This window comes from Eimeria acervulina, genomic scaffold, assembly GCF_000499425.1.
Source record: "Eimeria acervulina Houghton genomic scaffold, Eah_scaff485, whole genome shotgun sequence".
NCBI classification, from domain to species: Eukaryota; Apicomplexa; class Conoidasida; order Eucoccidiorida; family Eimeriidae; genus Eimeria; species Eimeria acervulina.
Genome location: NW_013547307.1, coordinates 1 through 17,500, shown reverse-complemented (window position 1 = coordinate 17,500; position 17,500 = coordinate 1). Strand labels below are relative to the sequence as shown.

The 17,500-nt window shown below is 49.3% G+C and overlaps 4 protein-coding genes across 4 annotated transcripts; 2 read left to right on the top strand and 2 right to left on the bottom strand.

The window, feature by feature from the left end:
• Positions 1-2,205: 2,205 nt before the first annotated feature.
• EAH_00040190 (hypothetical protein, conserved) lies at positions 2,206-6,476 on the top strand (the record flags this gene model as incomplete). Its single annotated transcript, XM_013391877.1, has 6 exons — positions 2,206-2,208; positions 2,478-2,567; positions 3,162-3,933; positions 4,140-5,152; positions 5,499-5,543; positions 6,210-6,476. The coding sequence occupies 6 exons, from the start codon at positions 2,206-2,208 to the stop codon at positions 6,474-6,476; spliced, it is 2,190 nt and encodes a 729-aa protein (XP_013247331.1).
• A 1,494-nt stretch (positions 6,477-7,970) lies between these two features.
• EAH_00040180 (hypothetical protein, conserved) lies at positions 7,971-10,085 on the bottom strand (the record flags this gene model as incomplete). The annotated part of the gene is made up of 3 exons (XM_013391876.1): positions 7,971-8,114; positions 8,237-8,318; positions 8,575-10,085. 3 exons carry the CDS (start codon positions 10,083-10,085, stop codon positions 7,971-7,973), a joined length of 1,737 nt encoding a protein of 578 aa, XP_013247330.1.
• Positions 10,086-12,029: 1,944 nt separating this feature from the next.
• Positions 12,030-15,068, top strand: EAH_00040170 (ruvB-like 2 protein, putative; the record flags this gene model as incomplete). The annotated part of the gene is made up of 8 exons (XM_013391875.1): positions 12,030-12,056; positions 12,289-12,421; positions 12,837-12,953; positions 13,416-13,555; positions 14,082-14,161; positions 14,401-14,521; positions 14,683-14,700; positions 14,907-15,068. 8 exons carry the CDS (start codon positions 12,030-12,032, stop codon positions 15,066-15,068), a joined length of 798 nt encoding a protein of 265 aa, XP_013247329.1.
• A 1,213-nt stretch (positions 15,069-16,281) lies between these two features.
• EAH_00040160 (hypothetical protein) lies at positions 16,282-16,608 on the bottom strand (the record flags this gene model as incomplete). Its single annotated transcript, XM_013391874.1, has 1 exon — positions 16,282-16,608. The coding sequence occupies one exon, from the start codon at positions 16,606-16,608 to the stop codon at positions 16,282-16,284; it is 327 nt and encodes a 108-aa protein (XP_013247328.1).
• Between the last annotated feature and the right edge of the window lie 892 nt (positions 16,609-17,500).

Genomic DNA, 17,500 nt, shown 5'->3' with positions numbered 1-17,500 from the left:
TAGGGTTTAGTGCTTGGGGTTGGGGTTTAGCGTCTAGGGTTTAGGGTTTAGGGCTTAGCCTTTAGGGGTTTAGGGTTTAGGGGCAAAGGCCTACGCCTTCAGGGTTGGGGATAGGAGTTTCTGGCTAGGGTTTACGGTTTTGGGGGTTTAGGGTTTAGGGTTTAGGGTTCAGGGTTTAGGGTGGAGAGGCGGTCCGGCAACGGGTAGAGTAGACAGACAACATGATGCTGCTGCTCTTGCTGCTGATGCCTCTGCTGCTGCTGCTTTTGCTGCTGGTGCTTTTGCTGCTGCTGCTGTTGCTGCAACCTCAGCTGTTGCTGCTTGTGCCAGCGTTACGCTGCTGCATCTCAGCAGCAAGTCTGTCTCCTCTGTCTTTACTTTTAGAGAGGCAGCAAACAGCAGGTGCATTAGCCTGTCTCTGCTGCTGCTACAGCTGCCTGTGCTGCTGCTGAAGCTGCCTCTGCTGCTGCTGATGCTGTCTCTTGTGCTGCTAGAGGTATCTCTGCTGCTGTACGAGCTGTCTCTGCTGCTGTACGAGCTGTCTCTGCTGCTGCTGAGTCCGCGTCTGCCCCTGCTAAAGTTGCTGCGGCTGAAGTTGTCTCTGCTGCTGCTGCTAGTCCAGGCTGTCTTTTCTGCTGCTAGTGCTATACTGCTGCAGCAGCTGCTGCTTCAATCTATTGCTGTTGTTTCTGCTGGCAGACTACCCTTGCTGCTGCACGAGTTGTCTCTGCTGCTGCTAGGCCCATTTGCTGCTGCTAACTTAGTTGCTGCTGCCGAAGTTGTCTATGCGGCTGCTGTTGCTGCTGCTGCTGCTGTACAATCTGTGCTATAGAGCAGCAGCAACAGCAGCAGCTACTGCTGCTGGAGGAGACAACAAGACAAGAAACGCATGCACACCGCCCGCCACCGTTCGCGTTAAGGGTCCTGCCCTTTCTGTACTCTCCGAAACCCTAAACCCTAAACCCTAAAACCTATTGTTGCTGCTGTTGTTGCTTTTGCTGGTGCGTCTGCTGCTGCTACCTCTTCTGCTGTTGCTGTCGCTGCTGCTCAGGTGTACATGCAACAGCTCTTTATTGCCTTCTCTTGGTTGTAATACAAATCGAATAAGTGAAACAACAAGCAGCAGCAGCAGCCACAGCAGCAGCAACAGCAGCAACAGCAGCAACAGCAGCAGCAACAACAGCAGCAGCAGCAACAGCAGCAGCAGCAACACCAACAACAACAGCAACAGCAACGAGAACCGTAGGAGCAGCGGTGACGGAGGCAGCAGAAACAGCATCAATTTTCTCGTTGCTGCTCTTGCTGCTGCCGCTGTTGCTGTGGCAGCTGTTGCAGCTGTTGCTGCTGCTTCTGCTGCTGCTGTTGCTGTCTCCTTCTTATCTCGCTGCACCGAACCTTATTTTCGTCTGTCTCCTTTCTATTCAGGGGTAGACAAACAACACTCAAATACATTATATTTTAGTTATACGCTGTAGATACCCCCAGCATTATTAATTATAGTCATAATAAATAATAATAATAATAATTATTATTTTATATATATTAAAACCCTCAACTCAGCAGCAGCAAACTGGGGGGAGGGGCTGCAGCCAGCCACGCGAGCACAGGGTCTCGGGGTCACCTGCAGCAGCAGCAGCAGCAGCAGCGGCAGCTGCTGCTGCTGCTGTAGCAGCAAAGGAGATAAATGCTAAATGTGGGATCGCTTTGAAGTGTACGGGAGGTGTTTTTGCTGCTGCAGTGTATGGACAGCTGCTGCACTGCTGCTGCTCTCCCTGCCCCTGAGGCTCAGGGCTTGCTAGCAGCAGCAGCAGCAGCAGCAACAGCAGCAGTAACAACAAACGACAGAAACGAAGTACAATTAGCTGGCAGCAAATAAAGGCAAACCGACAGCTCGAATGAGGCTGCAGAGTTCTCCTGTGGTGTACAGCAGTAACAACTTCGCTGCTGCAGCAACTCCTGCTGCTGCTGCTGCTGCTGCTGCCCGAGTCACTTTTGCCCTCATTTTTCTGCTGCTATGACAGCGCAGCAGATGAAGAGACGCAAACAACAAAACAAACAATAAAACAAGCAGCAAGACAGGCAGCAGAAGAGCAGCAGAAGGAAACAGATAAAGAAGCAGCACAAACAACAATCAAAGAAGCCGCAGCAAAATAAATAACCCCACAGGCAAACTTGAAAAGAAGATGCCGCCGCACTGCGGGGGCAATGGTAAGCAGCAGCAGCAGCAGCAGCAGCAGCAAACGCTGCTGCTGAAGCAGGAAACATAGCTGCTGCAGCAACAGCACACACGAAAAGCAAGAGATTGCAGCAGCAACAACTCTTAGAGGGCCCAGCAGCAGCAGCAGCAGCAGAAGCAGGAGCAGCAGCTGCGCACCGACAGCTGAGGGACACAACACCAAAGGGCTCCTTCCCCCAAATTTTTGTTACGTCCGCTGTTGCTGCTGTTGCTGCTGTTGCTGCTGCTGCTGCTGCATCAGGAGACAGAGACAGCAGGAGACAGCACAGCCCAATGGAGCAGAGCCTTAGGCGGGGCTTCAACCCTTCTCTCGCCGGAGGCGGGGAGGATGGTCCGCTCTCTATGCGACTTCCTCAAGGCAAGGGCCCTATAGACAGCTAGCTAGCTAGCTAGCTAGCTAGCTAGCCATCTGTCTCTCGTACCTATCGAGCTAGCTCTTCGTTTATTCGGTTTGTTGTCTAGTGAGCTGGATTTAAGTGTATGCGTATGTTTATGTAGCTAGCTAGCTGACCTTGTGAGGATGAGTGCAGCTACTCATGCAGCTAGCCATCTAGCTAGCTAGCTAGCTATCCAGCTACATAGACTGGCAGATGAAGCCATACGCAAGCCGGATAGCTAGTTAGAAAGCTGCTTAACTAGCTAGCTAGCGAGCCAGGTGACTGTCTAGCTAGCTATGCGTCATTGGATACTAGCGTAGGGACCAAGCCTAGCTAGCTAGCTAGCTAGCCGCCTAGCTAGCTGGGCAGCTGCCTAGCTAGCTAGCTGCCTAGCTAGCTAGGTAGTGTGCAAGCACTTTCCATACCTCATGATGAGGCGAATATAACAACTTATCGTGGGACCGTCGGCGCCTCCGTTGCTGCTGCTGTTGCTGTTGCTGCTGCTGCTGCAGCTGTTGCTGTTGCTGCTGCTGCTGTTGTCTGCTTAGGCTGACAAGCTTCTGGGGGCGGTTGAGGAGACAGAGTTTAATTCCTTTGTAGAGTGTCTCTACCGCAGGATGCTGCTGCGCGCTGCAGCAGTGCGCAGCAACTCTGTCACCACCTGCAAAGTCTGCTGCTTGGCCCTGTCGGAGCAGCAGCAGCAGCAGCAGCAACAGCAGCAGCAGCAGGAAGGAGAGACAGAGCAGCAGCAGGATTCAGAAGGGCCTTTTGCTCCCTTTCTCAAGAATAGACAAACCCTGTGGCTTGACATAGCACCTCCTCCCACCCCATTCCTTAGCAGCAGCAGCAGCAGCAGCAGTAGCAGCAGCAGCAGCAGCAGCGTGGCTGCTGAGGAGGCAGCCTCTCTGCGACTGCTGCTGCTGCGGCTCACCCTCTCAAAGATGCTGCAGCAGGAAGATCTGCAGCACTTCCGTCCCTGGTATCATCGCTTAGTTGCTGCTGCAAAGGCAGACGCATGGAAACAGGTGCAGCAGCAGCAGCAGCAGCAGCGCAGGAGACAGCAGCTGCTGCTGCGCCTGAAGGAGGAGCAGCAGCAGCAACGCAGAAAGAGACAGCTCCTGCTGCACCCGCCAAGCCCTCCACCCCACAAGCACTGCCATCAGCACAGGCAGCAGCAGCAGCTGCTGCGGCAGCAGCAGCAGCAACGGCAGCCCAGGCGCCGCACCAACGGCAGCAAAAGTGAACAGTCTGCTGACGCCTCTTTTGCTGCTGGAGGGTCTCCTTCTATCTGCTGGCGAGATTCTGTCTCTTCAAACGCATGTGTGTGGTTTGCTGCTGCTGCTGCTGCTGTTACTCCTGCTGCTGCTGCTACTGCTTTTGTTGTTGCTGTTGTTGCTGCTGCTGCATATGCAGTAGTACGCTGGCTGCTGTTGCTCCCGCGGTTGCTGCGGCGGCGAAGCATGCATCATCCTGCTGCTGCTGCTGCTCCTGCTGCTGCCGCTTCTGCTGCCTGTGTTCTCTTGCAGCATCGCCGTCGACCTCACCAAGAAGGCCTCAAGATGCAGCAGCAGATGGGCGTGACCAGCAGCAGCAGCAGCAGCAGCAGCAGGATCCGGACAGTGGAGCAGCAGCAGTTCCTGCAGAAGCAGTAGCAGCAGCGGCAGCAGCAGCAGAACCTACAGCAGCAGCTGCTGCTGCTGGAGGTAGTAAAGAAGGCGCACTAGAATCTGCTGCCTCCCCGGAGGCAATAGAAGCTCCTGCTGCAGCAGAAACATCTGCTGCTCCTGCTGCTGCTGCTGCTGCTGCTGGTGCAGCACGGGAAGGCAATAAGGGTGAGAAGAGCAGCAGGAGCAGCGGCCTCTTTTCTTGCTGCGCATACCCCAGCAGCTGCCCTGCTGCAGCAGCAAGACGAGTCACCACGTCTCTCAAGCGCAGCGCCTGCGTCTCCTCCAGACAGCTGCTGCCGTTAAGGCTTGGTGCTGCTGCTGCTGCCGCTGCTGCTGCTGCCCCTGCTGCTGCTGTCAGCGCTGGAGCTGGAGATGCGCAGCAGCAGCAACCGCAGCAGCAACTGCAGCAGCAGCAGCGGCATACTCATCAAGACCCAGATAAAACCCCAGAGGCAACGGGACACGACAGCCAACAGCAGCAGCAGCAACAACAGCAACAGCAGCAGCAAGAGGAGGCAGCGGCAAACTCCCCGCCTATCCACGATGTTGTTTCTGCTGCTGGAGGCTGCGAAGAAGCAGCAGCAGCAGGAAGAACAGCAGCAGCAGGAGAAGCTGTCGAGGAAACAGGCGAACCAGCAGCAGCAGCAGCAGCAGCAGCAGCCGAAGGGACGTCAGCAGCAGCAGCACTACTAGAGCGCATGCAAGCAGCAATAAGGGAGCACTGGGACGGCAATAGAAACCCCTTCTCTATTTCTTTAACAACGCCTCTCGGCAGCACCACCCCGACCATTCGCACGCTGCAGCCGGAGCAGCTGCTGCTGCTGCAGCAGCAGCAGCAGCAGCAACCTGTCGCAAGCTTTAAGACCATCGCGGTGAGGCACGAAAAAGAAACCTGCCTTTTAAGTGGCTGCAACAACAGCAGCGGCAAAAACTGCAGCAGCAGCAAGAACAGCAGCAGCAACAAGACAAGCAGCAGCAAAAACAATGGCAGCACAGCTGCAGCAAGTGCAGCAGCACCAACAACCCAGAGAGATCATCACGATGCTAATTTCTGTTTTTTTGTTGTTGCTGCTGCTGCTATTGGTGTTGATGTTCCTGTCGTTGCTGTTACTGCTGCTGTTGCTGTTTTTGCTGTTGCTGCTGTTGCTCGTGCTCCTGCTGCTGTTGCTGCTGCTGCTGCTGCTGCCATCGTTGCTGCTGTTGCTGCTGCTGCTGCAGACACTTGAGGAGCAACACCGGATTAAAGCTGCCCAAGCGGCGCAGGTGAAAGGCTGCTGTTTAGTCTCTTGTTGCTGCTGGTGCTGCTGGTGGTGCTGTTGTTGCTGCTGTTGCTGCTGGTGGTGCTGTTGTTGCTGCTGCTGCTGGTGCTGCTGCTGCTGGTGCTGCTGCTGCTGGTGCTGCTGCTGCTGGTGCTGCTGCTGCTAGTTAAGCCGGTGCTGCAACAACCCGGACACTAACCAGTGACTGCGGCTGCTACTGCTACCGCTGCTGCCGATACTGCCACACCTGCTGCCCCTATTCCCGCTGTTGCTGCTGCTGCTGCTGCATGAGCAGCAACAGCAGTAGAGGTGCTAACGCAGCCTGAACTCCTCTCCTCCTGTGGTTGATTGTGCACAACCATGAAACAGCTAGTAGGCATCCAGACAAGCAGCTAGCTAGCTAGCTAGCTAGCCAGGTAGCTGCCCAACTAGCTAGCTAGCTACTCGACTAGCTAGCCGGGCCAATTACACAGCTAGCTAGCTAGCTAGCTAGCTAGCTGACGGCATAGAAGAAAGAAGCTGTAGGGTGGGGAGTTAAGAACGAGGCATTTCTTTTATTGCAATGTGAAGCAACATACCCACTCTCCTCCTGCTGCTGCTACTGCTATTGCTGCTGCTTCTGTTGCTGCTGCTGCTGCTGCTGCTGCCGCTGCTGCTGCTGCTGCTTCAGCTGGAGCGGCAGTGTGCGATTCAGGCGTATCACGAAAGGAAGCTGAGGCAGCAAATAGAGGCAGTGAAGCTGGCCTTGGAGAGAGAGCAGCAAAACTACAGTTTGCTGCTGCTGCGGGAGAAGAGACGCGTACACAGGATGCAGCTGCTGCGGCAGCAGCTCGCTACGTATAGAGAAAAGCAACAAAACAAGCTCATACGCAGCAGCAGCAGCAGCAACACCAGCAGCAGCAGCAGCAACGTGCACAAGCGCGCCGTCCCCAAGTGAAGTTGGAGCAGCAGCAGCAGCAGAAGCAGCAGGAGCTGCTGCTGGAGACAAACTACAATATATATGCAACATCAACTGCATTAACAGCAGCAGCAGCAGCAGCAGCAGAAGTTTTGTGCTCAATTAAGACACGCATCTCAAGTGCAGCAGCAGCTGCATGCAGGCGTCTCCTTCGGGCTAATGGAGGAGAGGAGACACCTGAAAGAAGCAGAGACAGCTGCTGCCTGCTGCTGCTGCTGCTGCAGCTGCATGCATTTGCTAGGCGTGAAAGCAACCCCACATTATAAACTCTTTTTCGCTTGCTAAATATATATATATATATACAGATGCGTATATACACACACTATATATATTTATATATACCTGTATATATATATATATATATATATATAGATGCATATATACACACTATATATATATACATATATATATATATATACATATCTGTGCATATATATATATATATATATGCATATATGTAATAATAAACATATTAACCTATAATATATATATATATATAATGATAATAACAAAGGCTGACTAAGGGGATTTGGCTGATGCACGCGTCATCCAAACAAACGCACAAAACTTTTTTACTTATAATAATTATTTGTGTCTTCTTTGTGTCTATATACAACACATAATATATATATATATATATATATTATATAACATATATATATATATATGTATATATATTATATATATATATATTATGTTGTATATAGCAAAGGAATTGCGCACTATATATACATATATATGTATATATATACATATATACATATATGTGTATATATAGTGTTTATAGTGCGCAGTTCCTTTGCTGAGGTGGTCTTCATTTGGCAGCAGCAGCAGCAGCAGCTGCTGCTGCTGCTGCTGCTGCTGCTGCTACTGCAGTGCAGTGCTCTCCCCCTCAGGTAAAACAAATAAATAAAAGACAAAACAAAACAAAATAAGTTTAAAGTAAAAAGAGAAAAATGCTGCAGCGCCGGAGTAGCCGTGAGGTATCCGCAGCAAGAGCTGCAGCAGCGCAGCAGCAGCAGTAGCTGCTGCTGCTGCTTGGAACTACAGAAGCAGCAGCAGTTCCTGCTGCTTGGAGACGCAGCAGCAGCAGCAACATACTGCTGCTGCTGCTCACTGCTGCGATGCTTCTGCCAATGGGTGCAGAAGGAAGCAGCAGCAAAAGCAGCAGCAGCTGCTGCTGCAGCCGCTGCTGCTGCTGCTGAGCAGCGCATCGACTGCAGCGCTTAGCTGCTCTTGCTGCTGCTGTTGCTACTGTTGCTGCTGCTGCTGTTGTTACAGCGGCTGCATCTGCTTATCTGCAGCAGCAATTCTACTGGGTTATGCTTTGAGCGAGGCAGCAAAACATAGTTCAGGTGTACGTACACCTCACACCTTAGTACAAACAGAAAAAAACCTGTTGCTACAGATTGCTGCAGCAGCAACATTGCTGCAGCAGCAACACGGAAGACAGCAGTAGTGTTGGGCCCTATACTACGCGCTACCCGCAAGACTGCTGCTGCTGCTGCTGCTGCTGCTGCTGCTGCTGGGGGAAGTTTTGCTGCTGAGTCGAGCGCGCACAAGGGTCTCCAGCAGGGGGTCATGGTGCTGCAGGCGGGCGAGGCTGTGTTGCAGTGTCTGCGCAGCAACAGCAGCAGCAACAGCAGCAGCAGCAACAGCAACAGGAGAAGAAGGATGGGTTAAGCTGCAAAGACTCGAGGCAGCAGCAAGGAGACAGCTGTCTCCTTTTGCCTCCTCACCTTCAGTTCTTCATCAGTATAATAAACAGACGCTAAACTCTCGCTTACACACCGCAGCAGTCGTCGGTGGGCATACCCAAACCTGCAGCAGCAGCAGCAGCAGCAGCAGCAGCAAAGGCAGCAGCAGCACCAGACGCAGGAGCAGTAGACGCAGCATTAGCAGCAGCAGCATTAGATGCAGCAGCACCATCAGGCGCATCACAAGAGCATCAGATGCAGCAGCAGAAGCAACAGCAGCAGCAGCAACAGCAGCAGCAGCAGCAGAAGCAGCAGCAAGGCATTTATGAAGCATACAGACAGCAATGTGTTTATAGGTGGGGTTGCTGCTGCGCGCTTACGTAGCATAGGCCTTCACTGCTTTAGTAATAAGGGCCCCTGGGGAGACAATCTGTTTGCTTCTGCTGCTGCTGCTGCTGCTGCTGTTGGCCTGCTGCATTTGCTGCAGGTGTTGCTGCCGCTGCTGCAGCAGCAGCAGATGCGTGGGGTGTCTCTGCAGCAGGACACACAAGTGTGGGGCTGCTGCTTCGAAGAGACTCTGATGAGCGACACCGCAGCGAGCAAAGGCAGCCAGAAGATGCGCCCAAGACACGAAATTAAAATAAGCAGCAGCAGGCACTTGTGCTGCTGCTGCTGCTGCTGCTGCTGGAGCTGCTGCTGGAGCTGCTGCTGCTTTTGCTTCTCCGCCTCTAGGCTGGCGTGCTTCTGCTGCAGCAGCAGAGACAGCAGCTTGCAGCTTAGGCGGCAGAGCAAAGAAGCTGCTGCTGCAGCTGGAGCCGCCAGCAGCAGCAGCAGCACCAAATGAACCTGCTGCTGCTGCAGGAGCTGCTGCTGCTGCATCTGCGCAGTAGTCTGCTGCTGCTAGCATGAAGGCGACCGACGGTGCTGCAGCGGGCCCCACAGCAGCAGCAGCAGCAGCAAAGGAGCAGCAGAGAACAGAGAGATGCTGCAGCGAGAACTCATGCAGATGTAGGTGTGCTGCTCTTTCTGCTGCAGCAAACAACCCCACACGATACACTCGAATTTGTTTAAAGCTGTTGATGAGGACAGACAAGGAGAGGCCTATCATTCGGGTGTCTACGCACCACCCTCCTGCTGCTGCTGCTGCTGCTGCTGCTGATCCTCTTGATGCTGCTGCTGCAGCAGCTGCTTCTGAGACCTGCTGCTGCCTCCGCCTTACTACCGACAGCATCTCCTCTGCATCGCTGCCGCGACAAACCGGCAGTCGTCTGCTGCTGCTGCTGCTGCTGCTGCTGCTGCTGTGGGGGAGTTCTGTGTGCTGTCCTGCAGCAACTGCCTGCAGCAGCTCTTCTGCTGCAGCACCCAAGCCACGCCAGTAAGCAGCATCATGAAGCTGCCGCAGCAGCGCAGCACGTGCAGCAGCAGCAGCAGCAGCAAGATCACACTGCGGCTCGACGAAACCACGAGGGGCAGACGCTGCACCACTTGCTGCTGCTACTGCTGCAGATGTCGTTCTTGCTGCTGCTGCTGCTGCAGCGTATCTGCGGTGCTGCCCACCCCACAAGTACTTTCTAAGTGTCTCTGCAGGGGGAGACAGCTGATAGAGGCAGGCGTCTGAATTCAAGAGATGCCGCAGCAGCCCTCGAGCTGCCGATACACCTGAACTCTCTGCTGCTGCAGGAACTGTCGTTGTTATTGCTGCTGTTGCTGCAGGAAGAGTTGCTGCTGTTGCTGCTGCTGCTGCTGCTGAGCCTGGGGCAGCCCAGCCGGGTGGGGCAAGAACACCAGCAGCCGCTGCCGCAGCAGGAGGCCCTACCGCACGACGCCATCTTCCTGCAGCAACAGCAGCAGCAGCAGCAGCAGCTCCTGCTGCTGCTGCTGCACCGGCCATCCTCAGCAACCCATTGAGGGAGAGACTGAGAGACACTGCATTTGCTACTGCAGCTTCAAGCTGCTGCTGTTGCTACACCAGAGCTTACTTCAGAGCAGCAGCAACAGCAGCAGCAGCAGTAGCAGCAGGTCTGGACTGGCCAGCAGATGGGGCCCCCGGTGTATCGGCAGCCCGTGGAAGCTGCCTATACACCTGAAATAGCGCTTTGCTGCTGCGTTTTGAGTTTAAAACTCCTTAATTAATGCGATGTGTAAGAAGCCCCAGCTTCAGCTGCAAGCAGACCCACTGTGGTCTCCGCAGCAGCAGCAGCAGCTGCTGCTGCTGCTGCTGCAGTGCTGCAGCAGCAGCGGGGGCCCCCTGATGGTCGATCTCCCATAGGTGGAGTAGCAGTAAGAGGGGTTTAAATATTCTTTTTGTTTGTCTTTGTTGTTTTAAGTGTTTGTTCTCTACTTTGCTTCTTCATTTCAAGCTGTAGAGTAGCAGCAGCAGCAGCAATAGCGGCAGCAGCAGCAGCAGCAGCGGCAGCGGCCCCGCAGCAGTAGTTGCAGAGTCCTTAATATCTCCTATACGTCTGCCCTGCTGTACTAGCAGCAGCAGCAGCAGCATAAGCAGCAGCAGCAGCAGCAGATACAGCAGATTTTTCTTCATTTCAATCCTTTAGGGGCCCTCTTGCCTTGCTGCACCTACGTTGCCTCAGCATCGGGGTAGCAGCTGCTGCTTCACTGCAGCAGCAGCAGCAGCAGCAACAGCTAGCGTAACAGCAGAAAGAGCAACAGCAGCAGCAGGAACGACGCGGTGCTCCGTAGAGAGGATCTGAGACCAGCAGCAGCAGCAGCAGCAGCAGCAACAGCAGCAGCAGCAACAGCAACACGATCCCGATCCCTTATCTCTCCTCCCCCCCATTCTCCTTCTCCTTATCATCATCATCATAATAATCAGCAGCAGCATCATTACCACCATCATCATCATCAGCATCAGAAGCAGCAGCAGCATCAGCAGCAGCAGCAACAGCAGCAACAGCAGCAACAGCAGCAGCAGCAGCAGCAAAGATGGCGTCCCCTTTGATTCCAGCGGAGGTATGTGAACTGGCGAGGGTTGAGCGAGTAGCTGCACACTCGCATATCAGGGGTTTAGGGTTATCCGATGCTTTAAACCCTAAGCCCAATTCTCAGGGTATGGTCGGACAAACAAAAGCAAGAAAAGCTGCTGGTAAGGCTTTCTAATTCTTTTTCTTTGCTCTCTTTGTTTTTTTTAGTTTGTTTGGTTTATCCTATCAAAGTAAATTAATCATTTAATTAATTAAGAACTCAAATTATATTAATTAAATTTAATTAATTTAATTATATCGATTTAACTTAATTAAATTAAGCAAACTACTATTTAATTAAATTCAATTAAAACAATTCAACTTAATTAATTAAATTAAATTAAAACAATTTAACTTAATTAACTTAATTAAATGAGTTAAATTAACTCAATTTAACTTAATTAAATTAATTAAATTAATTTAATTAACTCAATTTAACTTAATTAAATAAATTAAATTAAATAAATTTAACTTAATTAGATTAATTAAATAAATTAAATTAAATAAATTTAACTTAATAAACTTAATTTAATTAAATAAATTTAACTTAATTAAACAAATTAAATTAAATAAATTTAATTGATGTCTTTGTTTGTTCATAGGTTTAATCTGCCGATTAATTCGAGCAGGCCGAATTGCAGGCCGCGCGGTTTTGCTGGCGGGGCAACCGGGCACAGGAAAAACTGCAATAGCGATGGCGATTGCTAAAGAATTAGGACAAGTCAGGGTTTAGGGTTTAGGGTTTAGGGTTTAGGGTTTATTTGGGGCTTAGGATTTAGGGTTTACGGGTTTGAAGGGGGGGTTTAGGGGTTTACAGAGAGGGTTTGAGGTGTAGGGATGAAAAACCTGCAATAGCAATGGCTATTTATAAAGAATTAGGACACGTCAGGGTTTAGGGCTTAGGGTTTATTCAGAGTGTAGGGTTTAGGGTTTAGGGTTTAGGGCTTATGGTTCAAGGTTTGGGCTCAAGACCTCCGCGAAATGAAGATTTAGGATTTGGGGTATATATCGGTGTATGGTTGACGTCTTGTTTAGGGTTAATAAAGAAGTGAGGGCTACGGCTTAGGGTTTAGGGTTTAGGGTTTAGGGTTTAGGGTTTAGGGTTTGTGTGTTCAGGACACTCCGTTTACTCATTTATCAGGGTCTGAGATATTCAGTTTAGAAATGTGCAAGACGGAGGCCCTCACTCAGGCATTTAGACGGTCGATTGCTGTGCGCATCAAAGAAGAAGCAGAAATCATAGAAGGAGGTATGCATGCAGCCCCACAGCAGCACCAGCAGCAGCAGCAGCAGCAACAGCAGCAGCAAACGTTATTGTTGTTGCTGCTGCAGAAGCAGCAGCAGCAAAGGTTGCTGCAGCAGCAACAACCTTTAGCGAGCGTTGCTGCTGCTGCAGCAGCTTGCAGCCCCAAACATAATCACCAGCAGCAACAGCAAACGTTGCAGCAGCGGGAGCAGTAGAAACAGCAGGGGCAGCAGCAGCAAATGCAGCAGCAGTATCAGGAGCAGCAAACACTACCGCAGCAGCAGCAGCAGCAGCAAGAATTCCCGTAGCAGCCTTAATATGCAGTGTAGGGATACCGCACAACCCCCTGAATCAAACCACGCCCATCGCAAGGGTTTAGGGTTTAGGGTTTAGGGTTTAGGGTTTGTTTGTGCTGCAGAGGTTGTTGAAATAGAAATAGATCAGCCTACAGGAGCAGGTGCAGCGCGTACTGGAAGGATGTCTCTAAAAACAACAGAGATGGAGACACTCTACGACTTGGGCTCCAAACTCATCGGTTAGACGCCGAACCACATGGCTAGCTAGCTAGCTAGATAGCTAGCTAGCTAGATAGCTAGCTAGGTAGATAACTAGCTAGCTATCTAGCTACATAGCTAGATAACTAGCTAGATATATATTTGCATAGCTATATGTGATATATATGTATGCATATATATATACATGTATATATATATATATACACATGTATGTATGCATTTTATCTCTCTCTCTCTCATATATATATATATATATATATACATATATATATATATCAAGGTAGCTCTATATACATGCATGTATCTAGCTGCATCTAAATATACATATATGTAAATAGATTAATTAATTAATTAATTAATTAATTAATTAATTAATTAATGTACGTATGTTTGCATTTGTCTGAATTGGGTGTATATTGAATTAGTCTTTAATATGTTTTTATTTGTGTTTTTCTCTCTTATTTTAATTACTTTCTTTATAGATGCACTTGCTAAAGAAGGCGTAACTGCAGGAGATGTTATTTCTATCGACAAAGCCAGCGGGAAAATAACAAAAATTGGGCGGGGCTTCAGCAGAGCCAAAGACTTCGATGCTGTCGGCCCGACTACTCGATTTGTGCAGGTAATTTATTAACTAATTAATTAATTTTATTAATTTAATTAATTAATTAATTAATTAATTATTTAGTTTATTTTGTGTATTAATTAATTAATTAATTAATTAATTTCCTGCATCAACTACTTAATTAATTATTTAACTAATTAATTAATAAATTAATTCGTTAATTAATTAATTAATTAATTGGTTCATTTTGTGTATTAACTAATTAATTAATTAACTAATTAAATGCATATATATAGTATGCACAATAAATAAAACGAAACGGTGTTTAGATAGCGAAAACGTTTGTTATTATGCATATGCATTTATTTATTTATTTATTTATTTATTTAGTTATTTAAATGCATATGTATAATATGAAAGCAGATTAATATATAAATGCAGAATAATGATACATAAAATAAATATATAGATGCATCGAAATAAAATAAATAAATGCATGCAAGTGATATTGCATGCAACTGCATGCATACTGGGTTTAGGGTTTAGGGTTTAGGGTTTAGGGTTTATTTGTTTTTGTTTTCAGTGTCCTGAGGGAGAGTTGCAGAAGAGAAAGGAAGTTGTGCATACAGTCACTCTGCATGATATCGATGTAATAAACAGCAGGTTCGCTTCTCGTTGGTTTAGGGTTTAGGGTTTAGGGTTTAGGGTTTAGGGTTTAGGGTTGTTGGTTTAGTTCTGTCTCTCCGTCTGTCTCCTTTTGTGTGTCTCTCTGTCCTCTTTCACGTGTCTGTTTGTATCCTTTTAGGTATATCTTTAGCTCGTCTGTTACAATATCATTATATTGTTTGTCTTTATGTCTTTAGTTTGTTTGAAGTGTCTCCGTCTGTCTCCTTTGCATGCAGAGCTCAAGGCTTCCTCGCTCTCTTTGCAGGAGACACGGGTGAGATTAAGTCAGAGGTTCGCGAGCAAATTGACTCCAAAGTGGCGGAGTGGCGAGAAGAAGGAAAAGCAGAAATCATACCCGTATGCTCGAGAGTTTAGGGTTTAGGGTTTAGGGTTTAGGGTTTAGGGGGTAGGCTTTAGGGGGTAGGGCTTGTAAGGCCCAGCGTTTAGGGTTTAGGGTTTAGGATTTCGAAGTTAGGGTTTAGGGTTTAGGGTTTAGGGTTATGGTTTGGGGTTTGGAGGTTAGGGAAATCAATCATGTAAGGCCTATCGTTTAGGGCTGAGGGTTTAGGGTTTCGGGTTTAGGGTTAAGGGTTTAGGGTTGCTTAGGGTTCAGGGTTTAGGGTTTATGGTCCGTGGCAATGGCATAAGGTTTGGCAGTTGATGTCTAGGGTTTAGGGTTTAGATTTTAGGGTTTAGGGTTTAGGGTTTAGAAAGGTTTGAGATACCTCTTTTTTGTTTTCAGGGGGTTTTGTTCATTGACGAGGTTCATATGCTGGACATCGAGTGCTTCTCCTTCCTTAACAGGTACCTTCCTGCTGCTGCTATTGCTGCTGCTGCTGTTGCTGCTGCTGCTGCTGATACAGCTTGCGTTGCTGCTGCTGCTCGGCTAATGGGTACCGCTTGAGCTGTTGCTGCTGGAGGATCATGTCTCGCTTCTCTAGCATCAGCACTATCAGCACGTGCTACTGCAGCAGCATCAACAGCAGCAGACACTGCAGCAGCAGCAGCAGCATGCAGCACCACACAAGAAACACCAGCAGCAGCAGCAACCATAGCATCAGCAGCAACCATAGCATCACATAAGCATCAGCAGCATCAGCAGCAGCATACAATACAGCTGGATAAGCAGCATTAGCAGGAGGAGGAGGAGCAGCAGCAGCAGCAATTTGTTTGCATGCATGAATGTGCATTGATTTTGTTTAGGGCTTTAGAAAACGAGGCAGCCCCTATTGTTGTGATGGCGACAAACAGAGGTATAACAACAATCAGAGGCACAGATTATAAAGCCCCGCATGGGGTGCCCCTCGATCTCCTAGATCGCACTCTCATCATTGCAACTGAACCCTACTCAGAAGAAGAAATGATGAAGGTATTAATCATACTGCTGCTGCTGCTGCTGCTGCTGATGTTGCTGATGATGTTGCTGATGATGCTGCTGATGATTCTGCTGATGATGCTGTGGCTGCTGCTGATGCTGCGATGGCTGCTGCTGAGGTGGCTGCTGGGGAGGCGAACAAATAGCAGCAAGAAAGCTGCAGCAGCAGCATCAGCAGCACCAGTTTCAGAGGCAGGAGCAGTATTAGCAGCAGCAGTAGTATTAGTAGCAGCAGCAGCAGTAGCTACACCATCCGTCCTTATTAAATTAAATTAAATTAAATTAAATTAATTTATGCTGAGGTGTACAGATAAGAGAGCTGCGAGCAGACGACGCGTCTTTGCTGTATATATTTTGTGTTGTGTATATAACATATCTTTATTGAATATAATAAAATGTAAGCATAATAAAAATAAAATAAAATAAAATAAATAAATTATTGTTGGTGTGTACAGATAATAGAGTTGAGAGCAGAAGAAGAAGATGTATGTTTATCTACAGAAGCTCAGCAGCTTGTCTGCAGCATAGGGCTTCAAGTCTCTCTTCGCTACGCTCTTCATTTAATTACTGTTGCCAACTTGGTTGCAAAGAGGGCAAAGAAAGTTACAGTAGATGTTGATGATATTAGGAAGGTTTACAGCCTCTTCCTAGACGTGAAGAGAAGCACTCAGTACCTTGTTGTGAGTAAACACATTTGCTGCTGCTGCTGCTGCTGCTGTTGCTGCTGCTGCTGCTGCTGTTGTTACTGCTGTTGAGGCTGCTTCTGCTGTTGTTGTTGCTGCTGCTGATGGGGAAGATGCTGATGAGGATGATGATGTTGTTGATGCTGCTTCTCACTCTGCTGCTGCTGCTGGTGATGCTGCTGCTGCTGTTGAGCGTGCTGCTCGTGATGATGCTGCTGTGGTTGCTGAGTACTGCGCTGCTGCTGATGCTGCTGCCTTTGCTGCTGCTGCTGATAATGCTGGTGCTGCTGGGGGTGCAGAGGCTGCTGTTGATATTGTAATGCTGCTGCTGTCGCCTTGTTGCTTTTGCTGCTGCTGGCGTTGAAGAATTGGTGCTGGAGAACCAGCTACAGCAGCAGCAACAGCAGCAGAAGAAGCAACAGCAACAGCAGCAGCCCTGTTCATAGCTGCCTGTCTCTTTCTGTCTCTTTTATTAATGTTGCAGGAATACCAACGAGAGTTTATGTTCTCTGAGTTGAATGATGATGAGAAAGGAGAAAGTGCAATGAAAGAGACAACAGAAACTACAATCAAACCCTGACGCCAAACTAGAGAGCCCTTAGGGGCCCCTAAAAGATATTACTAATAGAGGGGCCCCCTGTTCTGGTACCCTCTTACGGGCCTGCATTAGGGTACCCTCTTGGGGGCCCCCTTGGCGGCCCCCTATGTTGATACACTCTTCTAGGGGCCCCAGGGGGGCCCCCGTCCTAGGGGCCTTCTACGTTGGGGGCCCCTCTCTTAGGGGCCCCTGTGTTGGTACCCTCTCTTGGAGGCCCTTTAGGATTGTACTCTTTCTTAGGGGCCCCCTATGTTGGTACCCTCACTTAGGGGCCCCCTGGAGGCCCCTCTCTAAGGGGCCCCCTATGTTGGTACCCTCACTTAGGGGCCCCCTGGGGGCCCCTTTCCTAGGGGCCCCCAGGGCCCCCTATGGCCCCGCCAAGGGCCCCAACTGAAATGGGTACACTTTGGGGGCCCCCCCATTTGTCCCCTTTTAGGGGCCCCCTCTTGGCGTTGGCTCTCTCTGTGGGAGGGGCCCCCTTTGGGGCCCCTTTGTACTTGTGTTTTTTTTCTTAAAAGCCCCAAACCCTACGCATGCATGCATGCAGAAAGTGTCTCCGAAGCAGACAATGCTGCCTCTGTGCAGATACGACAAATAGCTGAATAAGCCCCCAAAGAGTCTTATACAATATGCATATACATATATATATATATATATATATATATATACATGTATATATA